Genomic DNA, 17,443 nt, shown 5'->3' on the forward strand with positions numbered 1-17,443 from the left:
ATCTGAATTTTTCCGTTATTTCCCGATCATGACAGGAGCACACGGCGGGTGTGACCGGTCGGCAGGGGATGCTCACTCCTCCATGGCACTTGATCCCACCTCTGATGTTTTTGGAGGTCCGTTTTTTCTCTGCTCCCGATTTGTATTGTTTTAATGGACTTTGAGCTGTAATACTGTTCGTTATCTCCATATTTCACTTGAATCAATGTCGAACAATGCCAAGGTCCACAAGGATTTGAATTTTCCAGTGCATACAGTGACCTTTTTAATGAAGAGTCGATAGAAATTTGCACGAACGGAGACTTTTATAAAAGCTTGTTATAACCCTGATATTAACGTCATTGTTTTATGTCCAAAGGGTTAAAGCTACACATGTGACACAAAAGTTGCTTGATGTAATGATGGAAGGTGGGTTTTGGCCCTACAAGTTATTGGATGATCACAGTTTGTGTACCAACAACATTTTTGAATAACAATTTTCAAACATACACTGATTTGAGTGCCCATACGCAAGTTTTTGGTTAAGTTGGAAAGTTCAACTTAATGATATACTAGACTATAAGTATTACATATCATCATGTGTGTGTGGGTGGGTGTGTGGGTGTGGTTTTTCCAGCACATCCAAACTAAATAACATCGATATCAAGACGTACATGTAGTGATGCGAGTTTGTTTCTCACATTTAATTGCATTTTTCGTTCACGACTTAATGCCCTGTTTTGTAATGCTACTGGTATCTACATGTAATAAGGCAATGTGCTGTGATCTATAGGTCAACCAAACTTGCATTAATGTTGAAGAAAGTGTTATCGATCACCTCTCGACCACGTTTTAGTCCAGGCACTGCAACCTTCATTACAGAATAATAAATATTTTAGTACACAAATGGTATGAAACCATTGATTTCTGATTGTAGAATAAGTTACTTGACTTATTGAATGCTGTACAGTTAATGGTTGCCAACTGGACGAGCTTGATGTGTACATTTTAACAAGAAACCTATGACACAGCCACTTCCCATTTTATAAAACCTAAAAATGTCCTTTCCATATTTCCTTTCTATGATAAAAGAATGTAGGGATTTTTTTTATCAATGAAGAGAAATGTCCAAAACGTCATGTGCCTGTGACCAATGGGCCTTGACGGTCACCCACGTATCACAAGCTTTTCAAGTTATTACTTCATGTGTAGTTTGGTCCCACCTGGGACTGTTCTGGATTTGACTATGTGACAAAAAATTAACAATTCGGTGAGATTACATTCATGAAGCTCATCTAGATGAAGTTAAAGAAGATAAGGAACCCTGCATAATAAATATCAATACATAAACAATATTTGAGCAACTAAGCTCTACCCTGAGGCCTGATCCCTAGTCGTGGGGACATGAATAAAAAAACTGTAGAAAGCTAGCTTCTCATTATAATCATGCAAATAATGCGCCTGCTCTGTGTCCATGCGTTATGTACACATGTTGATTTTCAAGGATGTTATTTACTTTTAATATATGACCACTTTACCTCTACAAAAAAAAATCTCAACTTTATGTAAAATACAATTTTCTGAATTACAAGATATAATAATTCAGAAGAGAAAAAGGGAATAAGATAGATTACATAATAAATATATAGTGATTCCAGCTGACCAAGCAGGAAATAACGGTGTTTGTTTGTAAGACTCAATATTATACTAGTAATTGTATTTAGAGGATTTTAATTCCACAATTTTGAGGTAATCCAACTTACACTCAAAGTTCCCTTCCTAAGAAGGATTTTTTTTTCAAAATCATAAGTCGGTCTAATTTTTTTTTTATTTCCCAACAATCAAGTTGAATTTTAATCACTATACCTATATTGGATTCCTGAACTACATAAAAATCCTTACAAAGGGACATAGCGGGTTTTAGTAAATGTTCTACCAAGCCTCTTTCTTACTCCTCACCAAAATATTAACAGCAGTGAAGGAGAAACATCAGGGGCACTGTACATCAACGTATTCGAGATGTGGATATTTAAAAACTCCAAGAAACATAATTGCAGTTGGAACTTGTAAATTTGCATACCTTTTCATTGGTCATTTGCAAAATTATGTTAAAAAGCATTATGATTGTTCACACAAGTATTCCGAAGTTGTTACTAACTAGATACTTGGGTTTTTGATTGACAACATCAATGTAGTTTTTGAGGATCAAGTTTTCCAATGATCTGTTGGAATTCCCATGGGTACTAATTGCTCCACGTTATTAGTAGACCTATTTTTGTATTCATATGATGCAATTTTTTTTTCAAAACATCCAAACGAAAATAAGAAGTCTGTTGCTGTGGCCTTCGATTCGAATTTATGATATATAGACGACGTTTTATCAATTAATGGTATTCCTTTTCATTCCAATGTTGATTCGATATACGTATCCCTTTAAACTCAGAATAAATAAATACTAAATAAATAAATAAGGATAAATCTGTTTCATATTTGGATATTTTACTAGAGAAAGACAATAATGGAAAACTAATAGCAAAACTTTATGAAAAAAGTGATGACTTTAATTTTTCTTTCATCAACTTCCTTTACATGTTTTTATGTAGCAATATACCATAATCACCAACATACGGAGTTTATGTCTCCCAGTTGATTCGATAACCATACATGTTCTACTTAACGAAGAATATTTAATACAAGGCAATCTATTCATAAATAAGTCTATACAAGAATATCAACGATCTCATTTAAAGTCAACTTTTCTATGGTGGATACAATGGTCTTGATAGGAAATACATACTGTAAGGCCATTATTTTTACACCGAATTGTCTACATATTTTTTTCTGTTTGCCCGATCATGACAAAGAGCACAAGAAGGGTGTAACCGGTCGACAGGGGGAAACTTACTCCTCCATTGCACCTGAACCCACCTCTGATTTTTTTTAGAGGTTCATGTTTTCTCTACTCACAATTTGAATTGTTCCAATGGACTTTTGAGCTTGATTACAGTCATTGTCTTCATACTTCATAGTAAATAATTTACGTTCTTCTGATTTATCTACCATGGGTGCTACCGGGTATTTTGCGCATTCAATGGGCAGGGCATTTCATCATGAATTTGGTACAACAATTATTTATTTGAAATTTATTTAACCGTCGCTGTCTTAATTCTTAAAGAACCTAGGAAGTTATAAATATGTCACTGTTCGGTGCCATTTATGGTTATTTATATGTGTGTTTTTCAAATTGATGTTCAAATTATTGAGACAGAACCGATCATGGTTGACTATCCCTACAATATTATTTCAACAAGGTAAGTACATAAACATTCAAATATTTATATTAATATAGGGCATACGGGCATGTTTCTGCTAGGTATAAAGGAAACTGCCCAACCACATATGCACCACATTTGCATCCACTTAATTACTAGACATTTACTTGTTATTTTGTAATGTCATTGAAACTCTTATAATATATTGTCTTTCAATAGAATACGCCACTCTCCCGACATTTGTATTTATTAAATACATGTACATCTTGTTCATCAAGAAATATTTTGAACATACGTTTTTTGTGGTTATTTTAAGTACTAGTATGTGAAATAATTCAAAATTAATGATTAGGAGAATTTACGTTTAAAATTCAGGTGTGTACAATTTAAATTCGGAAATCTGATTTTCTTTTCTTTTCTTTTTTTTAATATTCAGGGTTTTGATAGTTACACTATACTTTGTACATTTTTACATATTTTGAAAATAACTTCAAAAGTAAATAACCCTTTTTGCAAATAGAATCTAACATCTGACAAATATGTATATGATCTCTTTTTCAAAATCAAATATGCTCTCTTTTTCAAAATTGATTACAAAGCCAATCGGAGAACTGGCATGATTGCCAATATTTCAACACTTTACACTCTTTAGACTCATAATTTTGCTTAAAAAATCCACTAAACTGTTGCACCTCAAATACAATTTTCACAGCAAAAAAGTGTCTCGGCCAATATATCATCAAGAACAGTTTCATAAAGCTTATTTCAAACAACAAATTCCACTTTATTAAACACAGTGTTACAGTTCAAATTTGTTGTGGTTTGATTAAATTTTTCAATAATAGTTCAAGCTAAACAAAAAGGGATAGGTGTAATTTTTTCAATAGCATCAACTTGTCTTATCATAGTACTTTAAAGATAACTTAATTGTAATACAGGGCAGGGATCGACATTAACAGTTGTCCGATTGCCCGGGACAAGTAAATTCTCAGTTCGGGCAAGTGAAATTGTCGACGTACTTGTCCGATCGGGCAAGTGAATTTTTTTCATACAAATGTACATATTTATTAAGTTTACATTAATTTATAAATAAAATGATAAATTGAACACTTTTTCCCCAACGCACCTGACTGACAATGTTTTTGCATTTGGAATTCCTTGCTAGCGTTTCTGTATTATACCGTTCACTTATAAATTGGGTTCGTTATTTTTTTTTTCATTGTAAATACGCTCTACGTCTAACAAAATTTTGTTAACTTCTTATAGGGATAGGAAATTAGATTATTTATTCGTAGCAACTATCTTCCTTTAGCGTTGCTTCACAGTCATCTCTGAAAATCACGTTTACAAAAGGATCCTACAAAAAAAAATTTAATGAATTTTATTTAAAGGAAACGGAGGGTTATTGCTGCATGGCAATGTGTGCTAACAGGTTAAATTTACAAGTACAGTGGTATACATTTATGTACAAATGCAGCATCGCAGATTTTGGGCAACCAAGTTTTGCATTCGGACAAGTAAAAGTCTGAGATCACTTGCCCTTCGGGCAAGTGAATCTGAAAGTTAATGTCTATCCCTGCAGGGTATCTAGTTTGTACATACATGTAATCATCTTGAGTATCATTTGGTATAATAAAACAACAAAAAAAACTCTTTCAGCAAATAAGAAGTCATGTTATCACATGTAATTTAAAAAAAATTAGGTACATGTACATTAATGAGCTTCAATACTGCACAGTCGATACAATTCCTGTAAAAAAAAAGTTCAGAAATATTTAAGGACAACTATCACACTCATTTGATATACCATATGGATAAACAAACGGAAACAGAACAAGAGGCCCATGGGCCACATCGCTCACCTGAGCACATTGGCAAGGGGGGGGGGGGGGCTTGAATTTTAAACTACCTGATGATGCTTCCATGTCAATATATAATTTGTTTTAACAAATGGCTTTGTTGTACTTGAGAAGATTTTAAAAAAAAATTCCCATATATTCTTCTGTAAAAATTTGATCCCCCATTGTGGCTCCTCCCTATCCCAGGGGTCATCATTTGAACAAACTTGAATCTACACTACCTGAGGATGCTTCCATATCAATATGACTAAACATAGCTTTTCTGTTCTTGAGAAGAAATTTTTTCTATATGTTCCTATGTAAAACTTTTGATCCCCTTATTGGGCCCCACCTACCCTCGGGGGTCATCATTTGAACAAAATTGAATTTACACTACCTGAGGATGCTTCCATATAAATATGACTCATCATGGCTTTGCAGTTCTTCATCAGAACATATCTTCCTACATATTTCTATTTCAGACTTTTATCCTCCATTGTGGCCCCGCCCTACCCCCAGAGGTCATGATTTGAACAAACTTGAATCTACACTACCTGAGGATACTTCCACATAAATATGATCAATCAGGGCTTTGCTGTTCCTGAGAAGAAGATATTTAAAGATTTTTCCTATATATTTCTATGTAAAACTTTGATCCTCCATTGTGGCCCCGCCCTACCCCCGGGGGTCATGATTTGAACAAACTTGAATCTACACTACCTGAGGATGCTTTCATATAAATATGACCAATTAGGGCTTTGCTGTTATTGAGAAGAAGATTTTTAAAGATTTTTCCTATATATTTCTATGTAAAACTTTGATCTTCCATTGTGGCCCCGCCCTACCCCCAGGGGTCATGATTTGGACAAACTTGAATCTACACTACCTGAGGATGCTGCAATATAAATATGACCAATAAGGGCTTTGCTGTTATTGAGAAGAAGATTTTTAAAGGTTTTTCCTATACATTTCTATGTACATGTAAAACTTTGATCCTCCATTGTGGCCCCGCCCTACCCCCGGGGGTCATGATTTGAACAAACTTGAATCTACACTACCTGAGGATGCTTCCATATAAATATGACTCATCATGGCTTTGCTGTTATTGAGAAGAAGATTTTTAAAGATTTTTCCTATATATTTCTATGTAAAACTTTGATCCTCCATTGTGGCCCCGCCCTACCCCCGGGGGTCATGATTTGAACAAACTTGAATCTACACTACCTGAGAATGCTTTCATATAAATATGACTCATCATGGCTTTGTTGTTCTTGAGAAGAAGATTTTTAAAGGTTTTTCCTATATATTTCTATGTAAAACTTTGATCCTCCACTGTGGCCCCGTCCTACCCCCGGGGGTCATGATTTGAACAAACTTGAATCTACACTACCTGAGGATACTTCCACATAAATATATAATCAATCAGGGCTTTGCTGTTCCTGAGAAGAAGATTTTTAAAGATTTTTCCTATATATTTCTATGTAAAACTTTGATCCTCCATTGTGGCCCCGCCCTACCCCCGGGGGTCATGATTTGAACAAACTTGAATCTACACTACCTGAGGATGCTTTCATATAAATATGACCAATTAGGGCTTTGCTGTTATTGAGAAGAAGATTTTTAAAGATTTTTCCTATATATTTCTATGTAAAACTTTGATCTTCCATTGTGGCCCCGCCCTACCCCCAGGGGTCATGATTTGGACAAATTTGAATCTACACTACCTGAGGATGCTGCAATATAAATATGACCAATAAGGGCTTTGCTGTTATTGAGAAGAAGATTTTTAAAGGTTTTTCCTATATATTTCTATGTACATGTAAAACTTTGATCCTCCATTGTGGCCCCGCCCTACCCCCGGGGATCATGATTTGAACAAACTTGAATCTACACTACCTGAGGATGCTTCCATATAAATATGACTCATCATGGCTTTGCTGTTATTGAGAAGAAGATTTTTAAAGGTTTTTCCTATATATTTCTATGTAAAACTTTGATCCTCCATTGTGGCCCCGCCCTACCCCCGGGGATCATGATTTGAACAAACTTGAATCTACACTACCTGAGGATGCATCCATATAAAAATGACTCATCATGGCTTTGCTGTTCTTGAGAAGAAGATTTTTAAAGGTTTTTCCTATATATTTCTATGTAAAACTTTGATCCTCCACTGTGGCCCCGCCCTACCCCCGGGGGTCATGATTTGAACAAACTTGAATCTACACTACCTGAGGATGCTTCCACATAAGTTTCATCTTCCCTGGCTTTGAGGTTCTTGAGAAGAAGATTTTTAAAAGATGCTACTAATTTTTCACCAATTCTTCATTATCTCCCCTTGAATGAGGGTGTGGCCCTTCATTTGAACAAACTTGAATCCCCTTCACCCAAGGATACTTTGTGGCAAGTTTGGTTGAAATTGGCCCAGTGGTTCTTGAGAAGAAGTCGAAAATGTGAAAAGTTTACAGACGGACGGACGGACAGACAGACAGACAGACAGACGGACAGACGGACAGACGGACTACAGACAAAATGTGATCAGAAAAGCTCACTTGAGCCTTCGGCTCAGGTGAGCTAAAAACATAAGCAAAATGTTAACAAAGGAAACATATATACAAACATGACTGAAAACTTGACTAACATACGCAAATGACTGAAAACAAACTTGGAACCCATGACTACAAACCTCACCAAAACAAACAGACACATGTCTGAAAACAAACAAGCACATATGAATAAAAGCCTCTCTCACAAATAAACAGACAAACATGTTCGAAAATAAAAAGGCACACATGAATAAAAACCTCGCCAACAAACAAACAGACACACATCTGAAAACAAAAAAGCACACATGACTAAAAACCAACAAACAGACACACATCTGAAAACAATAAAGCACACATGACTAAAAAGCTCACCAACAAACAAAAAGACAAACATGTCTGAAAACAAAAAAGCACACCTGACTGAAAGCCTCACCAACAAACAAACAGACACATGTCTGAAAACAAAAAAGCACACCTGACTGAAAGCCTCACCAACAAACAAACAGACACATGTCTGAAAACAAAAAAACATACATGACTAAAATCCTCACCAACAAACAAACAGACAAACATGTCTGAAAACAAAAAAACACACCTGACTAAAAACCTCACCAACAAACAAACAGACACATTTCTGAAAACAAAAAAGCACACATGACTAAGACCTCACCAAAAAACAAACAGACACATATCTGAAAACAAAAAAGCACACATGACTAAGACCTCACCAAAAAACAAACAGACACATGTCTGAAAACAAAAAAGCACATATGATTAAAAGCCTCTCTTACACATAAACAGACAAACATGACTGGAAACCCTACCTACAAACAGGTGACTAAAAACCTTACCAAAAAAGATGCAATCATTCAACACTGAAAATCTAACTTTCAAACAAACTGGCAAACATGACTGAAAACTGAAACAACTGACAAACGGTCACAAATGATTGAAAATCTAACAAACAGATAAAAACTGACAGAAAACCTAAAAGACAAAAAAAGATCCACATGACTGAAAAACTTATCAAAAAACATCAGCACACAACTGAAATCCTGAATTACAATCAAACAGGCACATATGACTGAAAACCTAATAATCATTTTTACAAACCGAAAACCTAGCCAACAAACCAACAGATATACTTCAACAAAAGCAAAATCTCTTATCAGTTTAATTTTGTAGACTGAGATAATATTTTCCCTTAGAAAAAGATATCTGTAGAAAAAAAAGCATTTTGCAAGCGTAACTTGAAATTTTTGTTTAAAAAAAAATAAGAATTGTATGCATTCTAGAACTATTTCCTTTGAGTAATTGTAAAAAAAAAAATTACCTGATTAATCAATTATAACTGATGAAGACATCTCAAAACATATTTTCATGTCTTCACTTTCTTAGAGTCTGGATTGACCATAAAATTGCATGTTAGTAACTTGCAATTATTTGATTTCCCCTAAAAATAACTATACTGTACATGTGACAATGAGAGGTATTCGAAAATCAGCTGCAGGTCTGTTTTCTTCCTTTCTCACTCAGTGACTGTCTGAATCAATGGATGCCAGAATAGCCTCAGTAGTTTCCCACAGTTTTTTGCACAATCCTTCATCATAGGCTTCCTTGTTTATCCACCTTGTTCTGTCATACACCTGACTATCACTCAGGTATTCTCCCTTGGCATCCCGCATTTCCTCTGACACAGCAGCATACACAGTTGTTTGTGCACCATCTTTAGCTGTCTGCAAGTGTAGTGAGTAAAAACACATTATACTTTCCTACATACAAGCATTTAAAATTCAAATATTTTTATTCATGTTGAGCATTTAATGTAAATACATTTTCAAATATACACAGATAATAGATTGGACACAAGTTCTTCCAATTTACATATATAGATTATCCACCCCAACTCAAAAGAAACATAAACAAATGAAGACACTTAATATACAAACAAATACAACAATAAATCATAAGATTGGTACAAAAAAGGAAGGGTATGATGGGTTATGCCGTTTCATGTCAACTTTTTACAAGATCTTTTCTAAGACTGTCACTTCAAAGAACCATAACGAGGTGCATGAAATGAAAATTGTTGCATGAAAAGATTTCAATTTCAAGCTTCACTTTTTTTAATAAATTAAACAATAATTTTTCAGAGTTATTGTTCATGGCAAAAGAATGCATTTATGCACAGTTTTAAAAATATACTTTATTTATTTTGGTGGCCTAAGCTGTCACAAAACAGAATTATTTCGAAGTCCAATATTTTAAGTATATTTTCACAATTCTTTAAGTAATCTAACTTTTATTTTTGTCACTATCTCTGATGATTATATACATACCTTAAAAAATAGTCCTAGAAATGCTGTTAAAATACTGCTGCCCCATAAACATCTGAAAATGTCTGTGGCTGCAACTCCTGGATGAACACAGCAAGAAGCTACACCTGTACATTAAAAAACACAATGGCATCTCAATTAATACTTCAAACAACACATAAATACAGATTTATAGCTGTACATTGTAAAGAAAGATTTTTATGACTTCAAATAACTATATCCATGCATTAAAGCAATTCTCGGGCAGATAGCTTTCTGTAAAAAAAAATATAATGAACGTATATTTAATGAAAGGATTTTAAGGAAATTTGTGCCCAAAGACAAAAATAACAGTGATACAATATGGGTGCAAACCAGATAAGTATATAGATAAAGGGATTCTCTTCACCTATCCTTTGAGGTTAATGTTGAATATTTTGACTGTTTCAAATTGGTGACCTTTAAGAGAGACAGAGTGCTTAGTTTGGTTAAAAAGTTTAAGAGAGGCAGAGAGTTTAGTTTGTTAAGAAAAGTTGAAGTGAAGGAGATAGGCCTTTACTGAATTATAATCACCACACCTAATATCTATGTGTTCACTAAACATACCTGTTCCCTCCAATCTTCTAGCAAGCTCTTTCGTAAACAATATGTTCATCAGCTTTGAGTTCTTGTAAGCATCATAAGGATGAAAACCTTTCTTTGCTTGTATGTCATCACAATCAACGTGTGCCAGAATATTCATTACTGACGTCAGATTCACTATCCGGCTGGGAACAGACTTCTTCAGCAAATCTTAAACAAGAGTTCCATGGATTTTTATGCTCTATCATATCACCTGGAATTTCTTTAAACAATTTATAACTGCATAAGGAGGTGGACATTTTCAAGACATCAGTTTTGTTGCACAGACATTGGTAAAGCTGGAATTCAAAAGGAACCAAGATCTGATCCAAATTTATTGCTTAATTTAGTTAAAATATTTGCCTAATTGATGAATTTGTAAGAATACTGTTTCGGAGAAATCAACTCTACCCAATCTAATTACATGTAATTCAGTGTTACTTCGTTTAGAGCAAGAAACTATGTGTCACCTTAGATGTATCATACATGCAAGTTTGGTCACTATAGGGCTTATCGTCACTTGGAAATGATACTTGCTCCAAAAACTTCAAAGCTACATATGGCGTATCTGCAGAGCTAAAAATTAATAATACAAGACTGAGTGTAGATATACATGATATATGTTATTTACGTTCAAATTAAAAAATTTTACTGATTTTGAACTTGAATAACCTCACGTTTCTATAGTTAAATTGCCTTAAAATTGGTCTGTAATTTAAATGTGGAGTCACTAATTAAATCGGCTATTGTTTCAAATGTTTGATATCTTTGAAACATGATTGATTTTAATTGTGTAATTTACAGTAAAGTCCAATCTTTATTCAAAGTAATAAAACAAATAGAAATATCTTTTTAATTTTGGTTATCTGATATTTTATCAAAAATATGCCATATTTGGCTTTAACTGCTCCAAAAACTTTAACCTGCTCCAAAAACATTAACCTGGTCACATTTTAGTTGAAATAACAGCATTTGAAACCTTAATGCCATCAAGTTGATGGTACAATGAAACATTGGAAGCATCGGCCATACATCTCTAATTAGTAAAGAGCATAGACGTACTTGAAAAGAAATATGCTCCAAAGCTTTTAACCTGGGACACCAATTCCAATACTGATACCAAGGGTATTATGTAAGCCCCCCCCCCCCCCCAACTTCGTAGAGGTGAGCTAAAAATTACATTTGCAAAATCTAGTCTTACCTAGAAGAAGATTTGTGAGATGAAATGGTCCAACATAGTTTGTTGCATAAGTAAATTCTAAGCTCTCCTCTGTAATTACTGCAGGTAGACCTATAAATGCAAAAACACACACCATATTTATTGTAAGTGATAAAAAGAACCTATTTCAAATAAAACTCTGTACATTTCAGGATTTGGGGGGGGGGGGGGGGGACTAAATAGATATTGTCTTTGTTTATAAAGTAAAATATTCGTTACACTAAGTAAAATTTCTTAACCATGTTATACTATACCTGAAACTGCAGCATTGTTGATGAGAATATCTAATCTGGATTCCTGTTCATATGTCTCTCTAGCAAACTGCCTCACAGACCTCATAGAACTCAGATCTAAGTGTCTGACGACTACATCACCTCCAACATCTACTTCATCCAGAATTTTTTTCCTGGCTTCTTCTGCTTTTTGCAAGTTTCTACACGCCAGAATGACACGAGCTCCTCTCTTTGCTAAATCAAGAGCTGTCCAAAATCCTAATCCTAAAATCAAATCAATTTCATTTCTAATGCATTCTACAATTAAACATTTTATAGTCAAAATAATTTATTGATTGATTTGATATACATGTATGTTGTTTAATGTTCCATTCAAAAATTTTTCACTCATGTAGGGACCCTAACTGCTTGGGTCACAAGCAGCAACCTATCCATGGGCATGGGCACTGTGACCTATGCACGGGCACTTACAGCCATAGCAAGAGAGTTCTTTTATTTGATGGCAATGCCTATTGCCTTCCATAACATGAGACCTCCATTTTCAAGGTCTCATCCAAAAGACTCATGAATTTCAATTTCAATGCCAGGCACTTGGCAAAGAAACCTGGCAGTCACTATTCATGTTTTATGTCTTAGGTTTGATGAGGCACCAGGAATAAGAACAGAACCCTGGCAGACCTCCCAATCATAAAGCGAGTGGTTATATAACTGCCAGGCTAGCTACCACAACTCTTAATTACCAGTGTAGTAAACTACAGTAAAACACAGTTATAAAGAACTTGCTTATTAGGAAATCTCAATTACAAGCAATTTTTTACAAATCCCATAGAAGATTTTTTTTCACTAAATTTCTTGGATGTTTCCATATTAATATTACTAACGGTTTTGCTGTTCTTAGGAAGAAGATTTTTAAAGATTTTTTTCCAATTTATTCCTATGTTAAACTTTGATCCCCCCACTGTGACCCCATCCTACCCTGGGGGTCTTGATTTGAACAAATTTGAATCTACACTACCTGAGAATGCTTCCATATTTTGACTATAAACAAGGCTTTGCTGATCTTGAGAAGAAGATTTTTGAAGATAATTTTTCCCTCTATATATTCCTACATAAAACTTGATCCCCATTGTGGCACCACCCTACTCCCTATGATCATGATTTGAATAAAATTGAATCCACACTACCTGAGGATGCTTCCATATCAATATGACTAAACATGGCTTTGCTGTTCTTGAGAAGAAGATTTTTGAAGATTTTTTCCTATATATTCCTCTGTAAAACTTTGATACCCCATTATGGCGCCACCCTACCCCCGGAGTCATGATTAGAACAAATTAGGTTTCATATAAGTTTCAACATTTTTGGCCCAGTGGTTCTTGAGACGAAGATTTTTATAAGATACCTGACAAAATTTTTGGCCAAGTGGTTCTTGAGATGAAGTCGACAATTTGAAAGATTTTCAGATGGATGGACGACGGACAAAATGTGATCAGAAAAGCTCAATTGAGCTTTCAGCTCAGGTTAGCTAAAAAATGAAATATTTTTAAAATGCAGTGAATATTGAACAACTATAATAAATATAATTAGTCCAACCTACCAGTATTTGCCCCCGTGATGATGGCAGTCTTTCCATGAAGTTTGACATTGGATATAAAAGCTCTTTTGATGGACACTTGGTAAAGCTTCACTACTGCAAGGAATACCACAGTAAATAGACAAAAGCCAATAATGTAGACTTCCATTTCAGACGATGCTTTATCAGTTGTTTATCATTATGCAAAATGCTTTATTTGTTTCTCTTTGTATTAATGCACTTTTTCTGCTATTATCATTTCAATTTAAAATATATTTTTGTCGTAGAACAATTTCAAACTTTGTCCAATGTCCGTCAAATTATCATCTTATCAAGCCAGGCATTCAGGCTTTTCTGAGTAGACGAACCTCTTATCAAATCGGATATAATGATCAACAACATATTACGAAGGCTTCTTCCGTCCGATTCGTTCATTTCCGAAATAATGTATCTATAGAACGATGAGCCAAAGTGGTTATATTATTATTTTTAACTTAAAAGTACAGGGTGTTGAAATGTGTCGTGTATATATGGTTCACTTTATCAAGTTATCTTACGAGCTAATTTAATGGAATTATAATCTCAATGCATAATATTATTTGCGTATGTGCTTGTAGACAGGACTTTGATAGACACATAAGCGAGAAGGTGAAAAAGGCAAACTCTATTTTTGCAATGTTAAGGCGAACTTTTCAACATTTGGACGAAGAAACTTTCATTCCTCTTTATAAGATACTTGTCAGGACACATTTAGACTATGCGAGTTCGGTCTGGTTCCCTTTCAAATCAAGACACATAGAGATGATTGAAGGAGTGCAGAGAAGAGCTACCAAGCAGATTCCTGGATTGGCAAAATTAAGCTATGAAGAAAGGTTGAAGAAACTAAAACTACCAACGCTGAAGTACAGGCGCCACCGAGGAGATATGATTGAAGTGTACAAAATAACAAGTGGAAAGTATGACCCATTAGCAGCAGACTTTATCAAGTTAAGGAGAGACCACGTTACTAGGGAACAAGGAAGAGGGAATTCCAAGAAGCTGTTTGTACAGAGACCGAGACTCAATATAAGAAAATTCAGCTTCAGTGTTAGAACTGTCAGTCTATGGAATAGCTTACCAGAGGATGTTGTAAGTGCTAAAACTCTGAATACTTTCAAGAATAGACTAGACAACTTCTGGAAGGACCAGGATGTGCTCTATAATTACAAAGTAGATTTTAAAACCGATTACACCGGTAGTCACCCAAGTAGTCACCCAAGTAGTCACAAAGCAAGTTTGGAGTCCGACGAAGAGGACCTTGACAGGACCTGTGTTGGAAAAATACCATAAGTAAGTAAGTAAGTAAGTAAAGGACCCTGCTTTTACGATGCACCCCCCCCCCCCCCCTTGATTTAAAAAAAATTATTTTCTTATATATAATTTTCTTTATTTTTAATATCTTACTACCTCATCTACATGTCCCTGATCAAAAATTCCTTTGAAATTCCCACACATATGCCATCAATATGAGTGAGACCACTAAAAAAATCAGCTGATCACCCAAAAATAAGAAGGAACAAAGAAAAAATAATAATAATAATAAAAACACAGAAAGAGTGAATAATTAATTAATTACAAATCAGGTCTAAGCTAGTCTAGGTACTATTGATAACTTTCGTACATTTGTAAGTAGTCAATCTATATGAAACTGTTTGACAAATAACAAGTCAAGTTAGCTAAACAATTTGACTCGTTATTTTTCAACATAAACAGAATTCATACCAAAAATCATCTAATTATCCAAAAGTGCAGCCAGAAAGTTCAGAGATTTACTGTATATTGAAGGGAATTTGGACGGAAAGGGGTAACTCTATAAATGCTCCGACCATTTCCGGAGGGTGGGGGATAAAAAGGGAGGAAAAGTTTGCTATTAACAACTTTTAGGAGAAGTCTCCCAAAATAAGAAATGACAAGAGACCCATGGGCCACAACGCTCAACTGAGTAACTATGGCCCTGCTGTTCTTCACCTGATTTCCTACATTGTTATACCTTTTGTGGCCCTAACACCCCCCCCCCCGTGATTATATGAACAATTTAGAATCTACACTACCCCCAGAATGCTTCAACATAAGTTTCAGCTTTTCTGGCCCAGTGGTTCTTGAGAAGAAGATTTTTAAAGATTTTTACTACATATTTCAATGTAAAACTTGGATTCCCTATTGTGGCCCCGTCTTACCCCCCGGGGGTCATGATATGAACAATTTAGAATCTACACTAACCAAGGATGCTTCGACATAAGTTTCAGCTTTTCTGGCCCAGTGGTTCTTGAGAAGAAGATTTTTTCCTTTATATTTGTAAAACTTGAGAAGAAGATTTTTACTACATATTTCAATGTAAAACTTGGATTCCCTATTGTGACCCCGTCTTACCCACGGGGGTCATGATATGAACAATTTAGAATCTACACTACCCCAGGATGCTTCCACATACGTTTCAGCTTTTCTGGCCTAGTGGTTCTTGAGAAGAAGATTTTTAAAGATATTTTCTACATATTTCAACGTAAAACTTGGATTCCCTATTGTGGCCCCGCCCTACCCCCGGGGGTCATGATTTGAACAATTTAGAATCTACACTACAACAGGATGCTTCCACGTAAGTTTCAGCTTTTCTGACCCAGTGGTTCTAGAGAAGAAGATTTTTAAAGATTTTTACTACATATTTCAATGTAAAACTTGGATTCCCTATTGTGACCCCGTCTTACCCCCGGGGGTCATGATTTATACAATGTAGAATTTACAATACCCCAGGATACTTCCACATAAGTTTCAGCTTTTCTGGCCCAGTGGTTCTTGAGAAAAAGATTTTTAAAGATATCTTCTACATATTTCAATGTAAAACTTGGATTCCCTATTGTGGCCCCGCCCTACCCCCGGGGGTCATGATTTGAACAATTTAGAATCTACACTACACCAGGATGCTTCAACATAAGTTTCAGCTTTTCTAGCCTAGTGGTTCTAGAGAAGAAGATTTTCAATGTAAAACTTGGATTCCCTATTGTGGCCCCGCCCTACCCCCAGGGGTCATGATTTGAACAATTTAGAATCTACACTACAACAGGATGCTTCCACGTAAGTTTCAGCTTTTCTGACCCAGTGGTTCTAGAGAAGAAGATTTTTAAAGATTTTTCCTATATATTTCAATGTAAAACTTGGATTCCCTATTGTGGCCCCGCCCTACCCCCGGGGGTCATGATTTATACAATGTAGAATTTACAATATCCCAGGATACTTCCACATAAGTTTCAGCTTTTCTGGCCCAGTGGTTCTTGAGAAAAAGATTTTTAAAGATATCTTCTACATATTTCAATGTAAAACTTGGATTCCCTATTGTGGCCCCGCCCTACCCCCGGGGGTCATGATTTGAACAATTTAGAATCTACACTACACCAGGATGCTTCAACATAAGTTTCAGCTTTTCTAGCCTAGTGGTTCTAGAGAAGAAGATTTTCAATGTAAAACTTGGATTCCCTATTGTGACCCCGTCTTACCCACGGGGGTCATGATTTGAACAATTTAGAATCTACACTACCCCAGGATGCTTCGACATAAGTTTCAGCTTTTCTGGCCCAGTGGTACTTGAGAAGAAGATTTTTTAATGACCCCACCCGATTTTTGTCTTTTCTTGATTATCTCCCCTTTGAAGGGGGCCTGGCCCTTCATTTTAAGAATTTAAACTCCCCTTTACCCAAGGATGTTTTGTACCAAGTTTGGTTAAAATTGGCCCAGTGGTTCTTGAGAAGAAGTTGAAAATGTGAAAAGTTTACAGACGGACGGACGACGGACAAGGGGTGATCAGAAAAGCTCACTTGAG

At 35.3% G+C, this 17,443-nt stretch overlaps 2 protein-coding genes across 2 annotated transcripts; one reads left to right on the top strand and one right to left on the bottom strand.

The window, feature by feature from the left end:
* Window positions 1-8,908: 8,908 nt before the first annotated feature.
* On the bottom strand, window positions 8,909-13,910 carry LOC133180965 (retinol dehydrogenase 12-like). The gene is made up of 6 exons (XM_061315446.1): window positions 13,618-13,910; window positions 12,042-12,284; window positions 11,770-11,859; window positions 10,554-10,739; window positions 9,972-10,075; window positions 8,909-9,368 (listed from the first exon to the last, which is right to left on the bottom strand). The coding sequence occupies exons 1-6, from the start codon at window positions 13,760-13,762 to the stop codon at window positions 9,165-9,167; spliced, it is 972 nt and encodes a 323-aa protein (XP_061171430.1). The 5' UTR covers window positions 13,763-13,910; the 3' UTR covers window positions 8,909-9,164.
* A 484-nt stretch (window positions 13,911-14,394) lies between these two features.
* LOC133181167 (uncharacterized) lies at window positions 14,395-14,922 on the top strand. Its single transcript, XM_061315706.1, has one exon. It carries the CDS (start codon window positions 14,395-14,397, stop codon window positions 14,920-14,922), a length of 528 nt encoding a protein of 175 aa, XP_061171690.1.
* Window positions 14,923-17,443: the final 2,521 nt, after the last annotated feature.

The sequence above is a fragment of the Saccostrea echinata genome, unplaced genomic scaffold (assembly GCF_033153115.1).
Source record: "Saccostrea echinata isolate AGI-Se365-2 ecotype Australia unplaced genomic scaffold, CSIRO_AGI_Sech_v1 ptg000008l, whole genome shotgun sequence".
Lineage (NCBI taxonomy): Eukaryota > Metazoa > Mollusca > Bivalvia > Ostreida > Ostreidae > Saccostrea > Saccostrea echinata.